General features: G+C 34.2%; 1 protein-coding gene and 1 non-coding gene across 7 annotated transcripts in view; one reads left to right on the forward strand and one right to left on the reverse strand.

The window, feature by feature from the left end:
- LOC103677770 (activating transcription factor 7 interacting protein) overlaps positions 1-19,409 on the forward strand; it is a 113,779-nt gene that overhangs the window by 13,637 nt on the left and 80,733 nt on the right. For 2 of the 6 annotated variants that reach the window (XM_008707016.2, XM_008707017.2), the window contains exon 1: positions 3,416-3,703. The exons of 2 other annotated variants lie outside the window; for them this stretch is intronic. In XM_008707016.2, coding sequence (XP_008705238.2) covers positions 3,687-3,703 — 17 coding nt within the window. In that variant the 5' untranslated portion in view covers positions 3,416-3,686. Of the gene's footprint in view, positions 1-3,409; positions 3,704-19,409 lie in introns of those variants that run through there. 2 more of the 6 variants (XM_040642182.1, XM_040642181.1) reach the window with 2 other exon arrangements.
- On the reverse strand, positions 18,700-18,819 carry LOC121105479. The gene has a single exon (XR_005838005.1). It is a non-coding gene; the product is annotated as a small nucleolar RNA SNORA40 (small nucleolar RNA).

Here is a 19,409-nt window from a genome sequence, read left to right on the forward strand (position 1 = left end):
TACAGTGAAACCTTTTGTTTAGGTTCTATGGAATTTTCAGTATTTTGTATATACAAAGTATTTTAATAGGATGATACATGTTGTATAAAAAGGTTATAGTAGTTGATTAGTTAATTCTCTTCCAATTCTCATTGTTACTTGTGCGACTCCTAGCAAATGGTTATATTCTCTTCTCATAGAACTTTGAAACACAATTTAGATTTTATAACACTCTTATTTTACATGATCATTGTAAGACTGAAAAAATGAAATGAAAAAATTATGTGAAAAGTGCTAGTTTATATTTAGGAAGAGCTAAAACATTGGGTAATCATGGAAATGTTTACCTGACATAAATAGCTTCCAGATGTGTTTGTTTTTACAAATAAACAGTGATTCAGTTTATTAGGACTGATCCTATCTAAAATAAGTTTCTTATATGACAGATAATCAATGTTCTTTCTTAGTAAAATTTAAGAATTTAAAAGTAAGTAATATATTTACATTCCGCAATTTTTTATAGACACTTTTTAGAGTTCAGCTCTTCTAAGCACATAGTAATTCCTGTGTATTGCCTGTTAAAACTGTCTAAAAGCTGAAAAATGCTCTACAAAAGGTGTTTTTTCCATCTTAGATTTTAAAGATTTTATTAATTTTAGAGAGAGTGGAAGACAGCATGAGCAGGGGAGGGGCATAGGGAGAGGCAGAGAATCTCAGACAGACTCTGAGCTGAGCATGGAGCCCTTTGCGGGGTTTGATCCCACAACCCTGAGATCATGACCTGAGCCCAAACCAAGAGCCAGATGCTTAACTGACTGAGCCTGACCCAGGTGCCCCTACATCCTGGGTTTTAAAGTACAAAGGCTTTTTGAGTCATTAGTTGACTACTTTTTTCCTATCTAGTAAGAGTTGAGATCCTGAAAATGAAAGTTCTTAAAGATGTAGAATTTTCTGAGATTTTTGTGGTAGAAATGAAAACACTGGGAATTAATTTCTGTTCACCATCTATTGAGCAAATACTGTTTTGCATTATGGAAGTGAATGAATAATGAATTAAGATCTGATTTCTATCCTTAGGGACTCATGTATAAAGATAGAAGTAAAGAAATATGTTAAGTATAACGATGGTATGCACAAAAGATCCTGAGAGTGAAATTATACCTGGCTTGGGAGGTGGGTATAGTAAAGAGAAAAGAGTAAGGAAAAGGTTGTTACTGATGAGATAGTTTAGGTTGAGTCCTGAGTAGGATTTGTCTGGTGAACTAGGATTGTTTCTTTGGGATACAGAGTGAAACATGTTGGCAGTGGCACCAGTTATCAGAGTAGCAGCCTAACCATTTTCCTTTTCTAAACCATTTTCATGATGTGTAGAAACAGAACCAGTGTGGGAAGGGATGGGTGAAGGAAGCTCCACGGGCTCAGACTGAGTGTAGTCTAGCATGTATTTCAGCTCCTAGCACTTTTGTGAAGTTATTTAATCTTTGAGCCTGTTTCCTTCACTCATGAATTGGAGGTAATACCTACCTTGTAGGATTACTGTGAGAATTTATTGAAATGATGCATGTAAAACTTATCTGAAGGTTTGATCTATATTAATGTACCTTCCTACTCCTTTGTCTCCTAACTGCTGTGTGTAAAGTAGATAATCAGTATAGTTATCGTTTTACTTATGTGCTTTGGGATAATAGAGTAAATCTAGTAAATTGGTAGTAAAATGATAGTAGTGGCTGGAGGAGAATTGGTACAATGAGGGAATGTATGTCTTTTACTTTGAGATCTAAATTGTGTGGAAACTAGTTCTTATAGCCAGTAGTAGTAGTCAACAACTTAGCTTCCTCAGGAAAGCTTAGACTGAGAAAAAAGTAGTTAGGATTTACATTGGAAAGGTATTTGGCAAGACAGGGGAGGCTTGGGGTGAGGGGGATGGGACAGGGTACATTTGAAGGTGTTACATAATTTGAATTTTTGTAGAACAGACTTCCAAAAGAATCTGCTATCCTGAATATTGGAAGCTGCTCACTTGGCAGCTTTAAAAGTTCTGGTTATTTGTCTCCCCAATAACCTTAGTCCCATTTCAGTGCTACAGTAATGTCTATCTTGTTTGAATCTTTTGCAGTTTACTGACCTCTTGCTTCTAAGGAATAGATTTGAGCGACCCTCAGAGAATGTTATTTTTTTGAAGAATTAATGTGGCTTAGTTAAGTGTAACTTTTAAAAAAATCTAGTGTAGTACTTGAATAGTCTTCACATACATTATCCAGTTGGATCTTTTAAAAAGCTGGGTTAGTTAATTAATTAAATCTAAATTAAAAAAAAACAGCAAGTTACTTTTGTTTCATTTTAAAATTTTTATTACTGGAAAAATTTAAATATATACAGAAATAGAATGAAATAATCAACTCCATGTGCCCATCGCTCAGCTTGAACAACTATCAATTTAATGGGGCCAGTCTCCTTTTGGCTATACCCCTAACCACCTCCTTATACCCTTAATGAATTTTAGTAAATGTCTACATGGTGTGCTGGATAGACGAAAGATTACATAGGGCAGCTAGATTTTAGGAAGGTAAACCAAGGAAAAGAGAAGGAAAAGGTGGATTTCCTAGATAATATGAGCTATCAAACAAACAAGTTTTTTTTCTGTGCTCTTGTCCTTCTCTTCTCTTGATGGGTAGGTTACTGCCACGACAGATTTGATGGGATCTCTCTCAAATTTCTTTTGTTAATATACCCACTTTCAGATTGAATTTTACTCTCTTCTCCCTATTTTCTTTTTTCCCCCCAGGGGTGTCTACATTCTTTATTTTTATTTGTTTTTCACTCATATTAAAATGTTGGGAGGTCTGTGGCAGGGCATGAAATTTAATTTGCCCTGGGACCAAACACTCACCTAGAGATGTCTTTGTGGCCATCTGGACTACTAAAGAGAAGAAATTTATCTTTATGGCAGATTACTCAAAATAAGCTTTGTTACTGTAATGACTCTAGTTTCTTCCCCACAGTTATTTAAAATTATTGTCAAGATTCAAAAATTTGATTGCAAGCTTTAACTATTCTGCTAGATTTGAGTACTTTGGGGCTTAGACTCTGTGGAAAAAAGATCTTTAATTAGCCTTCTATAAATGAAAATTGACTACCAGGATTTAAACAACTTAATTTTCCAGAAATTATAAAAATTGGCACTCTTTTCATGATAAAAGTACTATAAAAGACAAAAAAAAAAGGGCCTTGAGCAGACTTTTTTTTTTTCTGGACTGAAATGGAGGCTTTCTTTCAAGCGAATTCCCTGATGTTTGCTGTGTGTGATTTGGCTCTATCTCTGTAACTGCTAATATGTGGCATGGACTTTCGGCTGTGTGGGATCTGGATGTGCCCAAAGTCTGTATTGCAAGTCCGGATTCACAGGCATTGTGTTACAAAACTGGCTTGCTGCCTTCTCTGTTTTCTGTGTCCTAAGCAGCTGCATTGTTTGTTGCAGTATATGCATTAGCTGTTGTCTGTGTTCAGTTTCCTGCAGACTGACAAAGTGGGAGGGGCTTTGTTTGATACATAGCTGAGTTTTCACTGTGTGAGTTCTTGAGTGCACATTGCAGCCATCTTAATTACACTTTAGTGCAACTGAGACAGTGCAGCTGTCTCAAAATGGCTGCTGACCTAGTCTTTGTAGCTGCTTAGGCAGCAACTATGCCAGTGAGGAGACTTGGCACATGCACCAGGACCAGAGGTAAGAACCAATTACTCTTTATCTTTGAGCATTTTAATTAAAAAATATTTGAATTCTACTGAGTTTACATAGCAAGGTGAACTTAGAGCTTGCTTGCTAAGAAGTTTAAGTGTTTGCTTTAGGCTTCTTTTATGGAAACAGTACATAGGATGGTGAGGTCAAAGGTTAAATTCCTGTAATTTCTCACCATCTTATGTTCTGTCATTGCCAGAACATTTGATCACTACAATTGTGTTTTCTGGGCCTAATTAACTTAATATTCTTTTTGTGTTGGATATTTTAGTTTGCTTGATATTTTTTGGTAGAAATTAAAAACAGTATATTTACTGAATAGATTTTTTTTTTTGAAAGAAGCCATAAATAAGCCTTGTTTTGCATAAAGAGAGATGTGTGTGTGTGTGTGTGTGTGTGTGTTTGTGTGTGTGTGTGTATGTGTATGTGTATGTTTTGGAGCTATTGTTTGGTAGCTTTCTGAGAAGAATGTTAATTCTCTGACTATAAGTCATAGTTACAGAAAGAAAAAAAATTTAAACACTTAGATTTTTTTTGTACTGAGTTCTAATTCTTTCTCCTTATGCTGCCTCCTCTTGGCCATTCAATTCTTTCACATTTTTAAGGGTGCTAACTTTTTATTCTAATTACTTTTTGCTTAAATTGTTATTCAAATTCGGATTTTGAATTTAGAAACAAGTTCACATCTAGGTCTGGATAACCCTTTTCTTTCTAGCTAATGTATTTTAATGCGACAGAGCTGAAATAAATATTCAGTTGTTTTAGTTAATTGATATTAGTTGTTGATGTCCACTTTAGTCTTAGTTTAAACCTGTGGTATATTTAAGAATAATGTAATTCAATGATTTTGTAAGTTTAGTTTCACAATTTTAAAAAAGCTTTCTTAACATTCTTCTGAAGTTGAAGCATTTATTGAGATATGGTAAGGCCATAGTGACCCAGAGAGTTAGGAGAATGAACTTCTTATTTACATAATATTTCAGACAGCAGAAATTTTAAGCTTTAATGTTTAAGTTGTGGTACTTATTAAAACTTTTTTGTAAATGGTATAGTATATTTCTCCAGTTTTGTTAAGAGTATTATGAATATATCCCTGACTAATATGACACAGAACAGTAAGTTTTTGAACTAAGCACAGCAACTTTAGATGCAACTTTTTGCACATTAAATTCTTATGAAGGACCCCTGTATTTAAAAGGGATACATGTGGTACTTTATTATTTTGTATTTATTTTATAACTTAGAAGTATAACATTTACTTACTATAAGCTTATTTAATAAAATGAGAACAATTAGGCTGTTATGATAAAAAAGTTTGAAACCAGATCATATATCACAATTATAATCTGGTAGTAGTGTCAGGATCTAGGTTGCTTAGTTGTAGAACTTCAGGTGGTAAGAGACTGTAGAATTCAGTTTGAAAAGTATTCTAGAAAGTGAATTCTTTATGTTCTTTTTTAATTTCATGAAGTTAGAGTATAAGATCTATATTTACATGATTTAACAGTTTGAAGTTGCTGCCTTGCCACAAAATTGCATTTATATCCAATTTTTTTTAACAAAATAATATTTTTGTTAACTTAATCATTGGTCATTTATTCAGTAGTTTCAGATATATTTGGGATCACTGGTTTAGTTCCATCAACAGCTTTAGCATGTTTATTTCTCTTTCATTAGCTTACTACTTTGTGAAGTTGTTAGGACTCTTTTTATGTGATATAATGGATTCTAATAACCTGAACATTACTTTATATAAATCCAATAACATGAGCTTGCCCTCAGAAGGGAAGAACAACAAGTTCAGTGTTGTGCGAGAAATTTTATCCATCATGCCCTAGAGTGAGTATGACATAGGAAGTGAATGTGCCGTGTCCTTAATTATTATTATTTTCATTCCTCTCGTAGTATGAACAGCCTCCCGTATTCAAATATTTCATGCGATGCAAGCCAGCTACTCAATTTGTTCTTTAATGCTAGAGAAAAACTGGGTAGGTTGAAATTACTGAACCACCTTATGTTGAACTTCAGAGTGAGACCTTGGGGAAATTTTAATGACCCACTCTTTTTGCCTTCTGTTGGGGATTAGAAAATTTACTTCCGCCCTCTACAAGATGAGTCCATTGATTATTACTTGTACATGGGGAAACACCAACAATGTGGTTACTCAGGATATTATTGCTAATTCTTTCAGGGCCATGTTGCATTTTTGCAACTATAAGCATAAACTGGACCTCAGTGGGATTATTACTTTTGGGATTCGTGACAGTTTTCAAATTGTCCATGCTGAATTCCAGGTTAGCTATTAGGCTGAATAATTAAAGGCCTGATAAGTCTCAGAGCTGGATAATTAAGGTTTAATGTTATTATTTTTGTGACTTTTTGTGCTCCCTATTTGTTTATCCTTTTTTCCTGAGCTATTTCATTAAGTATAAGCCTTTAAGGAAATTGTTGAGATACTGAAAGAAATCGACTTAAGAGTTCAAACCTAAATTTGAATTATTTTTACAACTACTTATATTGGTCAACTCATTCCGTTTTTTGACTCGTTTCCTCATCTGTAAAATGGGAAAAAATTCCCATCTATATTGTGAGGATATGCTGAGAATCAGTTTACATAATGTTTCTGAAGAGTACCATGAAATATTCTGCATGCTAATTTTCCAGTAATATTTGAATGCTTTTCAAATTTTTTGTTTCTCAGATGTCATGTACTTTATCAAATGTGATTGGATCAGGGAATGTAGTATATTTAAACAGTATGGGAAATTTCTCGTATAACTCATGCTCAAAAGCAAGAAATACTGACTAATATTAGTATATCCATATCTACTTGGTAATATGTTGTATTCATGTTTGTATTACTGATCCTATTCTGTTACATAGATTAGCCACCTTTTGCTGTGTGTGGATAGTGGCTGATATGTTTATTAAGTAAAGCCAATGTAGAATGTTGGCATTACAGAATTAAGGGAATAAATGAAAGAAATGTTTCGATCCTAGTCTGTCTGAGTCCTCCAAATATACAGTGAGAAAATAATTTCTCTAAAGAGATGACTTCAGTTCAGGGCCTAGAGTTTTCTGTGTTTCAGTACAAATGTAAATCTTAAGAACAGTGTAGTTTTCTTTCAGTAGCCACAAACTGGCAGCCAACAGACTTTATCCTTTAGCTGCTGCCCTATTACTCTAGTTGTTAAAGCTGTCACTTTTTTTTTAAAGATTTTATTTATTTATTTGACAGAGATAGAGGCAGCCAGCGAGAGAGGGAACACAAGCAGGGGGAGTGGGAGAGGAAGAAGCAGGCTCATAGCGGAGGAGCCTGATGTGGGGCTCGATCCCATAACGCTGGGATCACGCCCTGAGCTGAAGGCCGACGCTTAACGACTGCGCCACCCACGCTCCCCAAAGCTGTCACATTTTACACAAAAATCTGAATGTCTCATCTCTGAAAAATAGAAGATGGGCGGTGCTAAGAATGTATTTGTGCATCAGAATAATAATCTTCAGTGGAGTAGCTCCTGTCCCCTTCAGATAGGGCCTATACAGTTCACATCTGGTTTTTATACACTAATTACATGACCTGTAAACTTTTCCTTTTAAATCCCTATCCTACTTATTGGACAGATTGTTGGCAGCCTTTTATATTTAGAATATAGTTTCTAACCTAGAAGAAAGTAAGAATAAAGTCTAGTGTACTTTACTTGGTAGGAGAGACTGCATGTGTAAACTTGGTAGGAGAGACTGCATGTGTAAAGACCGTTTACTCTTTAGAAGATACGGCACCTTTGCTAATCTTCAGTTTTGTCCTCATTTCTCTGTATTAGAGTACCATGGTACTGATTGAAGGGGATCCAGTGACATCAGCAAAAAGTGAAAGTAGAATGAAAGTGAAGAGATTAAAGAAGTACTAATTAGAAACATGAATACCTTGAGGTCCTTTAATGTGATACTAGGTTCTCTTTTCTTTAAATGTTATGACAGTGTTAAAGATATCACTGTTTATCATATTGATGTTCTTAATGATGATATTGCATAAGAAAAAGTTAAAATATATTCAAGATATACAGTTTACTGAACAGGTAAATGAAATACATTTTATAAAAGATTTATGTCTAAATTGGTTGAGTTGAGAAGTCTTAGCACTAAAAATGAGAAAGTTGCTAGCAGAAAGTTTTCTTAACTCCACTAGACTAATTTTAGAGGCCATTATAAATTTATTTTTGTTAAAAGTTTGCTTTTGTTTACATAATGTTCACTGTTGCAGCGATGTTGAGACTACTTTGATGATGCAGGAAACATGGTAGTTTATGATCATGATGTGATGTGATTTTGAATTCCACATTTTCCAGAGTGAAAGCCCGCTTCTTAGCTTTCGTGTAATACCATGACATTGCTAACTCCAGGGAAATGTTACTCTTTTTTTGAAAATGGCTTTAAGTTAGAGAGGAAACTTAGTGGAAATTGAAAAAGCATTTAACTTGCACAGGAAAAACTGACTCCTGCTTTCCAAACTCTTCACACTCCCGAAAGAGATAGTGATGTGGGAGAAAACTTAGTCTATTCAAAAACGTAAATCACTCCTTAGAACTTTCACAGAATTCTCTATTAGTAATTTGTAGCAGTCTGTTCTTAGTCATTAATGTGTGAATATGTAAACAATGAAAACAGTGCTTATCAACTCAGTGAATCCTTTGAGTTTAATGAAAAAGGAGTTTAACACCATATTTGACGAGTTGCTTCTGCATCTGCCTAAGGACTTCTGCCCTTTCTGTAGTAAACCAGGTGCTACTACCCAGGAGACTCATGTGACCTGTTGCTTTCCTTTGCTGACGTGGAAGTATCATGGCATGCATTGGGGAAACTATTAGTATAGAAGTCAGGAAATTATTATTTTTGTCTGGTACTGCTATTAAGTAAGTGTATAGTTTTGGATAAATCACTTAAGCTCTTAATTCCATTCTGCAACCATTAAAAGAGAGAGGTGATAGAGGAGTCGGGGAAGAACACAAACTTTGGAATCAGTCAAGGTGAACTCATTTTCTTTCACTGACTAGTTAGACGTTATGTTTATATGAGAAATGTATATATAATGCTGGAAGTATAATGCCTATCGTAAGTGTTCAGTAAGTCTTACGCATTTTTTATGGGAAGAAGCTAGTTGCTTATTTTCAGACTTTAGTTTTCTTATCTTTAAAATGGTAAAGTCTACCATACAGAGTTGATAATTGGGATTTAAATGAGCATAGTATATATAAAGCATTTAGTGCAGTGTGGTACACAAATTAAGTATTAGTAAATATCGGTTGCTTTTTCCTCACTAGTTTCCCTCTGGCACAAAAATTTTTTTTTCTATTTTTTTCAATCATTATATTATTGGGGAGCAATCTGGGCTGCTTGGATACTTTAGAAAAGGATCTTTAGGGTAAGGGATTGTTAGGGGTCTGGCTGATTTATAGTAAAAATGCCAGAAAGCAAGGTGTTTAAATCTCAAAGTGAAGACTTTAAAGAGCTTGAAGGGGACACAATAAGAATTCTTACTGGTGCTAAGGCAGCATATTAGAGTGAAAACAAATATGGACTGTGAATTGATCAGTTGATTCAACAAATTTAACAAACATTTACTATGTACCTGTTATTTGCCCGGCACTGGTTTGATATCTGGCATACAAGATCCCTGCCCTCAAGGAGTTTACACTGGGGCAGGCTAAACGGGAGGATAGATACTAAATATGAGAAGGTTAAATTACCCAAGGGGTTGAGAATCCTGGGGGTAGGGTAGAATAGGTAGAGAATAGCTAGGTGAACACTACCAAAATGTGGGCTGTGGAGCAGTTCAAGGTCAGTTCAGATTAGTTTGTTTATTCCTGGTCTTCCATGAGATAAGAACTGAAATTAAGAGTGTCTAGAAATTTTTATATGAATCTGGTAAAGTAACTTTATGTCAGTTGGGTCTAATAATAAAAATAATTGAGGCATACATTTTATATTTATATAAATAAATATATAAAAATATAAGTATTTATATATCTCTTTATTTCACTTTCCAAGTAATTCGTTTTCATTGAATTTATAAAAGTGTTGATCTTTGATAGATTAGAGATAAAACATTGTTTTTTTTTTTTAAGATTTTATTTATTTGACAGAGACAGCCAACGAGAGAGGGAACACAAGCAGGGGGAGTGGGAGAGGAAGAAGCAGGCTCCTAGCGGAGGAGCCTGATGTGGGCCTCGATCTCAGAACGCTGGGATCACGCCCTGAGTTGAAGGCAGACGCTTAACGACTACACCACCCAGGCGCCCCTAAAACATTGGTTCTTTACCATTATTAATTTGCAAAGCACTGAGCTAGATTAATAACTAACATTGTTGGCACTTCAGTAAGCAGGTTGTAGAGAATTTAAGCTTCTTATGATTAATTCACTGTCAGATGATTGTTTAATTTATTCAGCTTAATGCATAGTTGTTATATACATTATATTTTATGCTGGATTAAATGATTTTAGGTCCTTTGATTTTCAGGTGCTTTCATTCAAAGAGTTGGATGCATAAAGTAGGAAGAGAGAGGGAGGACACAGCTAACAAAATTAAAACTGGAAGTTATACGATACTTGGATGATTTCCAAATCTGAGATATTATGATCAATAGCCAAATGTTACTTAAACAGTGTATACTATGTGAAATGACACTGTATTATATATATTTGTTTTTCTTCCTCCTTCTGCTGCTGTGGTGGGGTACAGATTCTGAAAAGAATATATAGTTGTGGGGCGCCTGGGTAGCGCAGTCGTTAAGCGTCTGCCTTCGGCTCAGGGCGTGATCCTGGTGTACCGGGATCGAGTCCCACATCGGGCTCCTCGGCTGGGAGCCTGCTTCTTCCTCTCCCTCTCCCCCTGCTTGTGTTCCCTCTCTCGCTGGCTGTCTCTCTGTCACATAAATAAATAAAATCTTTAAAAAAAAATATATATAGTTGTTTGAGAAAATCCATTATTGCTTATCAAAGGTAACACTTAGGATTATGCACACATTAGAAGTCTGCTAATTACTGTTGATGTGTGATAACTTTATTTTTCCCCTAATTTAGAGCTCCATTGTCTTTATTGTGTAATAGGGATAGTTTAAGAACATGTTTTAAAACAGCTGAAAATACGGGGCACCTGGGTGGCTTAGTTGGTTAAGCGTCTGCCTTCGGCTCAGGTCATGATCCTGGCATCTTGGGATTGAGCCCGCATTGGGTTCCCTGCTTAGCAGGGAGCCTGCTTCTCCTTCTCCTTCTGTTGCTCCCCCTGCTTTGCTCTCTCTCTCTCTCATAAAACAAATATAAAAAATCTTAAAAAAAAAAAAACCAGCTGAAAATAAGATTAAAAAATAAGGAACGGGGTACCTGGGTGGCTCAGTTGGTTGGGGGTCCAACTCTTGATCTTCATGTTGTGAGTTCGAGCCCTGCATTGGGCTCCATGCTGCACTTGGAGCCTACTTTAAAAAAAATTAAGGAACATATTTTGGATAAACCCTAGTTAGCATATTAAACACTTTTTATTGTGATTTTAGATGTGGCACTAAACTAGTTTCTAGACTGTTATTTGAAAATGAAATATAGTATATTTAGACTCACTAAAATTAGTCGAAAAATAGAAGTGAAGAGATAGAATTACGTATTAGTAGGTGATAAAGTAATTATTGAAAAAATTTAAATGAAGGACTTCACAGACAGTGACTCAACTCTTGCTCAGTCAGATCTGGCCAATTAAAACAGCACAAGAATGATTTAGGTTAAATAAGAATGTGCCACTGACAAAATATGTTCTTGTGTAGATATTTGTAACTTAACATGTATGAGTTTATCAAAAAGTTTAGTAATATTAACTAGTGGTAAATATGTTGAATTACTTAATCATCATCATACTAGTGATACTTGAATATGCATTAGGTCCTATTATTTGGTAACATGTAAAGCAGTGTGGTTCTAAGAGCAAATCTATTTAATGATCATTTACTATTTAAGTGATTAACAAAATTTGAAAGGTGGCTGTAGAGGACAGCTTTTAGCTAATGTGAATTATAATTTATATTTTTAATGATTGTTAAAATAGCAGTTGTTGGATTTATGTAATATATTGGTCCATGTCACAAAAAACTTAAGGCTTTTGAATATCTCTGGGTGTTAAACATATTTTTCGTGTGGTGGGGGTAAAATGTCAGTTACATAAGAATTATAAATTGATATTCTCTTATTACCTGGATTTGAATCATTGGTAAATAGATAACTAGATATATTCTAGAACCAGTCAGTGCCTGTTGGGGAACGAATGGGGGAGGGTTTACTCAGCAATATTCTCCTTTAGTTTGGTCATGAAATGAGGACTGCTTTATGTAAATTGTTCTTACTGGTGCCAGCTAGCTGTAACTGCAGTCTGGCTGTGCTAGGGCAGCAAATAATATGTGTCATGGATTTTCTGTTTGGAATGTATAAGAATTCAGCCTTTTGGACTGGAAGAACAGAGTTGATGCTTTAGAATAAGAGTACTGAGACCTCCACAACTGACAATATATGGAATAATGAGAAGCTATAAGCCTTTGAGGCTTTTAGTTCTGCTTTTATAGATTTATGCCTATTGATACTATTGGGTAATATGTGGGAGGTACTTAACTGCACACAGTTGCTGCAGTCCTAATAGTTGGCAGAATAGAAAGCAGTACAAAAGAATTCTGATTCTAGGCATCCTCACTTGCAACAGTCCTTTGGAAGATGTACTTTGTGTGTTCTGTGAGCTTCATTGGCATACTGTCTGACGTTTTTTGGCTTTTGTGGTTAATGGGATGTTTGCTGCACAAACTACACAACAGATGTGAATCACTGTTTGAAAGGAATTTTAATATGTAGCCAATCTACTGTATTCCTGTTTTTTTTTTTTTTTTAATGAATATGAACCAAGCAAGGAATTTAGGCTCAAGAAGGCTGTTCTAGAAGTCTGCATTAGCTTTTACTGTTTATACAAATGAACTAAGTTGCAGTGGTTTACAGAAGAGGAAGTCCTTTTCACAATATCAAGCTACCCACAGGTAAGAGATTCAGGTCCTTTTTTTTTTTTGTGACCACCCCCACCTCCCACCCCCAACCCCTCAGGCCTTAATATCTGTCTCTCACCTTTGGGAGGTTTTTTTGTTTGTTTTTAGTTTTAGTCATACCAGGATTGGTAGATTGTTTAATGTAAATTTTCAGGAGATTTTGAATACCATATTTGGATTTTATCTTTTAAAAAATGATTTTCACTTTTTATAATTTTCCTCAGGTTTGTATTGAAATGAACTAACAGTGGGCTTTGTATATGAACATTACTCATGCATGCAATATGTTCATATTACATAGAAATCAGTTTTAGACCTCTTTTCATTATAGTCCTGTTACTGTGTTTTCAGTTGTAGTGACACCAACTGGTACATATAGAGAAATGACGTTTTGTAACCTTACTAAACTGTAAAGTTTTAGAATAAATGTACCACTTTGAATTCATCATCAAAATCTGACTGCTTCTGTTTTCACAAATGGTTCACTGACATACATTAGGTAATATATATTTATACATATAACATGGTCAAGTTTTCCAGTTCTACCCTTATGCTTTCCATTTCCGTATATTTAAACTTAGCACCATCTCAACAAAGTGAACTTAAGTCTAAAATTAAAACGAATATTAGGAATTTTAATACTTTATTTCTTAAGTTAGGCGAAGGTTGCAGAGGCATTTGTTATATTATTTTTTTGGTATGCTTCAAAAATTTCATACAGAAAACCATTATCTCATTGAAATAAAAGAAGTCACACAACATAAAGAATATATAACTATACTATAAAGGTATAAAGATTAAGTTTATAAAGAAATGCAAGTATGTGTGTCTGCTAATATCAGTATGGCCAGTGATAAAATGTATTAACTGGTTGTTATAATTTTGGGGGATGAGTGTGGGTAGGTGACAAAGCAAAGGGTGATAGTGAGGCTAGCTTCGAGAAATAGAGAGGGAAAGGAATGGTATTAGGCAGTTCTTCGGTCTTTACTTCCCTTTCTAGAAGTTGAACAGCAGGATCTTTCTGCAACTTAAACGTGTTAGTTTTAGATGGGACTTTTCACTTCTCTAGACTCTGAAAGGCCATTGGTCATTTATTACTTCAAAGCTAGAGGCCAGCTAGCTAGATTGAGTGTGATAGAAGCCACACTCATTTTTCAGGGGTACAAACTGTTGCCTTTTGCCTTTTGACAGTGTTGCTTAGGCTTTTGAAAATTATTATTCTAATATATGTTTTGTTGAAGGATAAAAATTTATGTTTGTGGATGTGTGTTTCATTTGAGTAAACACCTTCACTAGGATTAGAAATGTTGATACTAGAAAGATACCAATTTTGGTTAATTTACTAAAGGTTGGATTGGGAAAAGGGCATGCTTCTCTTAGTGTGGAGAACACACATATATAAAACAATTGGGAAGTGTTCACAATTCTCTAGAGCAATAATTGTTAGGGAGAATGTTAGATCGGGAAGATAGCTGAGACAGACTGAGGGGGTTTTATTTATAGGTAAAGAGGCAAGGAGTTAGACCAAAATAGCATTCAGTAAATATTCATTTGGGGGTCATAGCAAAGCAAGAGGAGGGAAAGTTGCAGAAAGGAGTTTTTGTATAGACACAAATAAATCTAAAGGGAATCATGCAAAACAAAGATAAACCTCTTGAGGATAAAGATGTGTAGTTTTTGAGACTACTGAAGTTGAGTATGAATGATCCAGGAATCTGAGGAATAAATTTTGAGTTTTCAGTTTTTGTGTTCCTCTTAGGCAACAAAATTTATTAGTGAGCAATGTCGAATAACACAATTTTGAAAGTGGAATAGACCTAGGTGGTCAAGTAGTTGTAACATCACACTTTCTGCAGGAACCTACTGTTTATTATTCCTCACAGATAATTATCTAGTTTTTACTTCAACATTTCAAATGACAGAAAGGAGAGTCTCTAATTTCATAAGGCAGTTAATTCCTTCTTTTGTTGGACATCTGAACAAATCAATATTTGTTGATTTTTGAGGAGAAATTGGCCTTTCTTTGTTTTTGTTTCTGCACTTGTCTGTCTGCCTGCCTGCCTGTTTTTCTCTGTATGTGTTTTACACACATGATAGATCTGCAGTATTTAAAGAAAGCCATTAAAATTCCTGTGTTTTCTAGGCTTAATATCCTCCATTTTTCCAACTATTTCTCGTACAACACGTTGTTCTAGGTCATTCTTTAGCCTGGTCATGCTGTTTGCCCTACTGTTTCTTTAAGAGTTTCTCTTTATCTGGGCCACTCAGAACTAAATGTAATACCAAAAAATGTCTCCCTTTCCTTAGACTGTGTGCTTCTGTTCTGCAGCTTAACTTTGTGTTGGCATTTCTGGCAGCCACCTAGCACTGTTGAATTTTATTGAGTTTGCAATAAGTTCAAATCCCTCAGTATTTTTTACACATACCATTGATAACCTTTAATATATTGGAATATTTGAACCAAGTGTATTGCTTTATATATGTAGTTGTGTCTTCTTTATAATTTCTAATATTATTATGCTTTTTTTTCAATTTTCCTTGATGTATTTTCCACTTTTTAATAGTTTTTTTTTTTTCCCAAAGAACTGGCTGTTGGTTTTGTTGTTGCTTGCTGTTTTATTGAGTTTTCTCTCATGATTTTTGCTTTTATAATAATTCCTTGCTTTGGGTTTGTACTTTTTCTTCTTTACTAGCTTTTTTGAGTTTGTGGTTCTTTTAATTCATATGTGCAGCTTAAGGCTATCACTTTTCCTCTGTGTTATTTCACCACTGATTTCCGTGTTAATCCAAAATATGTATTTTTTTAATTTATGAGGAGATCCTTTTCCTCTCATTTCATTGTTGCTCATCTAACTTTCTTATCTTATGGCCAGAGGATGTGCAAGATTTTTTTTTTCTTGTCTTAGAATTTATTATTTCCTTGTTACCACATATGTGGTCAGTATTAATGTATGTTGGATGTGTTCATGAAAAATGCATATTCTGGGTTTGTTGGATATACAATTCTATTTTTCTATTAAGAAATGCATACATTGTTTATATTACTTTCATTTTCTTCATCTGCAGATTTTATAGAGGTGTGTTTATCTCTTGTGGATTTATTAGTTTCTTCCTGAATTTTTTAAACCTGTTTTTGTTTTATGTGATTTGAAGTGATGTAATTTTATCTACAGGAAATATATATTTTTTTGTCCAGCGACTTGATCTTCAATTTGAATTCTTTTTTACATGTTATGTGTAAGTTTTATATACATACTTAGATTTTTTGGTTAACATTTGCTTAGTGTATCATTTTCTATCTTTTAAATTTTTAACCTTTGTATGCTATTTTATTATAAAGTGTGTCTCTTGTTTATAATGCATATCTTATATTTTTGTCACTTTATCCAGTTTGAAACCTAGTAAGTTATTTTTAGACTGACAGTTTTCTTTATTTTTGCCCCACATTTCCCAGCCCCTAAGTCTGCTAACTCCTATCATATAATTATCTGAGATTTTAATTCCAGACTATTTATTTTAACAGTGATGGATCCTCAGTTATTTCAGTCAGCCCATGCATTTTACTTGTTTTTTGGAGCACTGATGTTTCCTTTTGGAGCATTATCTGAGTTTCCTAATTTGAGTTCCTCCCCCATTTCTTAGGGCGTTTTGATGTCTTGAATCTGTAGTAAATTTTTATGTAATTGTTTTAACAAGGGTCCATTTTCTCAGTCTTTGCCCAGAAATAATATATTTCTTTATCCTGTTAATTGCTAGTTTTTCTGGCAATAGAATTCTAGGTTAAAAATAACTTTCCCCCTGAACTTTGAGGATATTGTTGTTTATTTTAGCATTCAGTATTGCTGATGACAAGTCTGATGTCAGTTTAATTCTTACTCCTTTGTAGTTAAGTGATTTTTTTACTCTAAGTTATTAATATTTCCTCATGTTGGTTTTCTGAAGTCTTAACAAAATATGTCTAAGTGTTAGGGTTTTGTGGTTTTTTTTTTTTTTTTTTTGCTTGTTTTAATTTAGTCTGTTTTGGTAGCAGGCCTATTCTGTGGAAAACATATATCTATCTATCTATCTATATATATATCTATATATATAGATATATATATATTTTAATTTAACTATGAATTGTTTTTCTTATTTTCGTTTCTTCTTAGTTCTTTATTCTAAAACTCATCTTCAGTGAAAGTTGTTGCTTCTGGGTGTGTTCCCTATCTCTTAGCTTTTCTATTTTTTCTTTGTATAATATTTTGAGAGAACATCTGGTCTTGATTACCCATGTCTCACTTCAGCTGCTGTGTCCATGCAGCTCTTGTTTTGAATTTCTATGGTTTCAGATTGATTTCTTTTCATATCTGCTTGTTCTTGGGAGTACAATATCTTTTTAGAATATTCAGTATACTATTTTAAAATGTTTTCTGTTCGTTTGACTAAGTAACTAGTTCTTTTGTTTGAGGGGTTTGGCATCTATTTGTGAATACACTCATTTTTGTATTTGAGATTTCCTGTTTTACTGTGCGTCTTTGCTGACTGAAATGATTGAGCGGTTGGGAAGTGGTACTTGTACTTGATGCTCATGGGAAATGCTGGGAGTTTATCTTTTGGATTGTAGCTTCCTTTCTCTGTCTCTTCTGGAGTTTAGTGTCTGGGTGGGTCAGCTAATTACATTTATAAATGTCATTGCTGCTCTGGCTTATTATTAGCATGGAAGAGATTGGGGAAAGTGGAATGAGTTTAACTGTTAAGATACAAATTACATGAATGTGTCTTTATTGTGAAAATTTGAATGGTACATCTAAGTGAAACTTGGTATTCATATTCCTTTTCTTTCCCCGTGTGAACTGCTATAAACTAGTTAGGCATTTATCCTTCCAGACTTTAAAATATCACTTGCATGCCCGAATTAACGTTTAGAAATATATTATTTTTTTGTGTGTTTTAACACAATGACATAAAACCTGGAAACAATTTATTGACTACTTATGTATCCAAGTGCTTTCTATTTTATTATCCCATTTAACCCTTGTAACATTTTTATGAGGAGAGGCATTGTTAGAATTTTAGTTTCATAGTCGAGGATACTGAGGCAAAGAAAGGATATATTATTGACCAGGTAACTTAGCTAGGAAATGATAGTACCAGTATTCAAAAAGGTATGTCTGGCTTCAGTTTTTGTGTTAAAGTGTTAAGAATTCTGCAGCTGCTTTGTTGTACACTTTATATTCATGTCCATGAAAGAAATCTACTACTTTCTTAACTTTTTAGTGTTCTTGAGTGAGGATTCTCCACAGTATTTTTTAAAAGCTATTTTCTTAGTGATGGATGTTATATTTCTTTGTATTTTTTAATTTAAAGTCAACAAATTGTTATTTAAGGAATTTCACATGTGACTCCTTCCCCTGTCAATCACCATAGTTCTTCTGAAGTCAGAATCAGAATCTTCAAAAATAACTTTTAAAAATAACTTTTGTTCAATCCACATTTGTCACTTTAAGTCAGTCCACAGTTTTTGTTGTTGTTGTTGTGGTTGTTTTTATGGGCTTCTTTGATTTCCACTTGAATATGGACATATTTCAAAAAGCCCCCACTGGAAAATTTTGGCATACAGTTTCTTTAAGCAGCTTACTTTAGGGCCATGTTTAGATCTGCGTGGTTCTCAGTTTCAGAGATCCTCGAACATGAGTAAGTTCAAATCATATTCACCCCTAAACTATCACACCCTAGAATTATACATAAGTCCAGACATCGTGTTCTGAATTGAAAAGCCTAAAGAAAGAAGGCATCTTTGTTTCAAGTCAGCATTAAAATTAGGATTCTAATTCACTATAGCTGAGATTTTCCTTATATCCTGTGCTTTTAGTAATTCTGTAGTCCTGGAGCCAACCTTCGTGTTTATGAATGCTCTCATCACTTTAATCTTTTTTAGGTATCATATTCCTTCTTATCTGTATCAAAATATTGGAACAGTGAGTTCTGGATTACAAAAAAGAGTTTGTTTTTCCCACTTGTCGAAGTCTTTGTCCACAAACTAAACAAAAACAATTTGTGTTTTTGCTATTTTGGTGCAGCAGTAGGTATCCTGATATGTTCCTTTTTAAAAAATGTTAGTGTATCTTTTTTTAAAAAACTTTTTATTTTTATTTTTTAGAGAAGGGGGTAGTGGCAGAGGGAGAGAGAATTTTAAGCAGGCTCTGCACCCAGTGCAGAGTCCAATGAGGAACTTGATTTCAAAACCCTGAGATCATGACCTGAGCTAAAATAAAATCAAGAGTTGGACGCCTAACTGACTGAGCCACCCAGGTGCCCCAGTATGTAGTATATCTTACGATATCTCAGAATGTTTTTGGTGTGTCAAAATGGTGTACAGCTTTTGCCTCTTTGCCTTTAAAAATGGTTATGACAGTGATGTCTTTTACCAGCTGCGTATGAGACTACTCACTGCTATATATTATTGCTAACTATAGTTGCCAGTCAGATATGTAAAAATGTATCTTCTTTTTGTTTAGTGTTTTTGTGATTATTAGAGAAGTTGAACATCTTATGTTTGTTGTTTTATGATTCCCTATTTATGATTTTTAATTTTTACTTTGAATTGTTTATCCTTTTTATTCACCATTAGGTGTTCTTTTTTATTCTGGAT

The sequence above is a fragment of the Ursus maritimus genome, unplaced genomic scaffold (genome assembly GCF_017311325.1).
Source record: "Ursus maritimus isolate PB19 unplaced genomic scaffold, ASM1731132v1 scaffold_26, whole genome shotgun sequence".
Taxonomy (NCBI): Eukaryota; Metazoa; Chordata; class Mammalia; order Carnivora; family Ursidae; genus Ursus; species Ursus maritimus.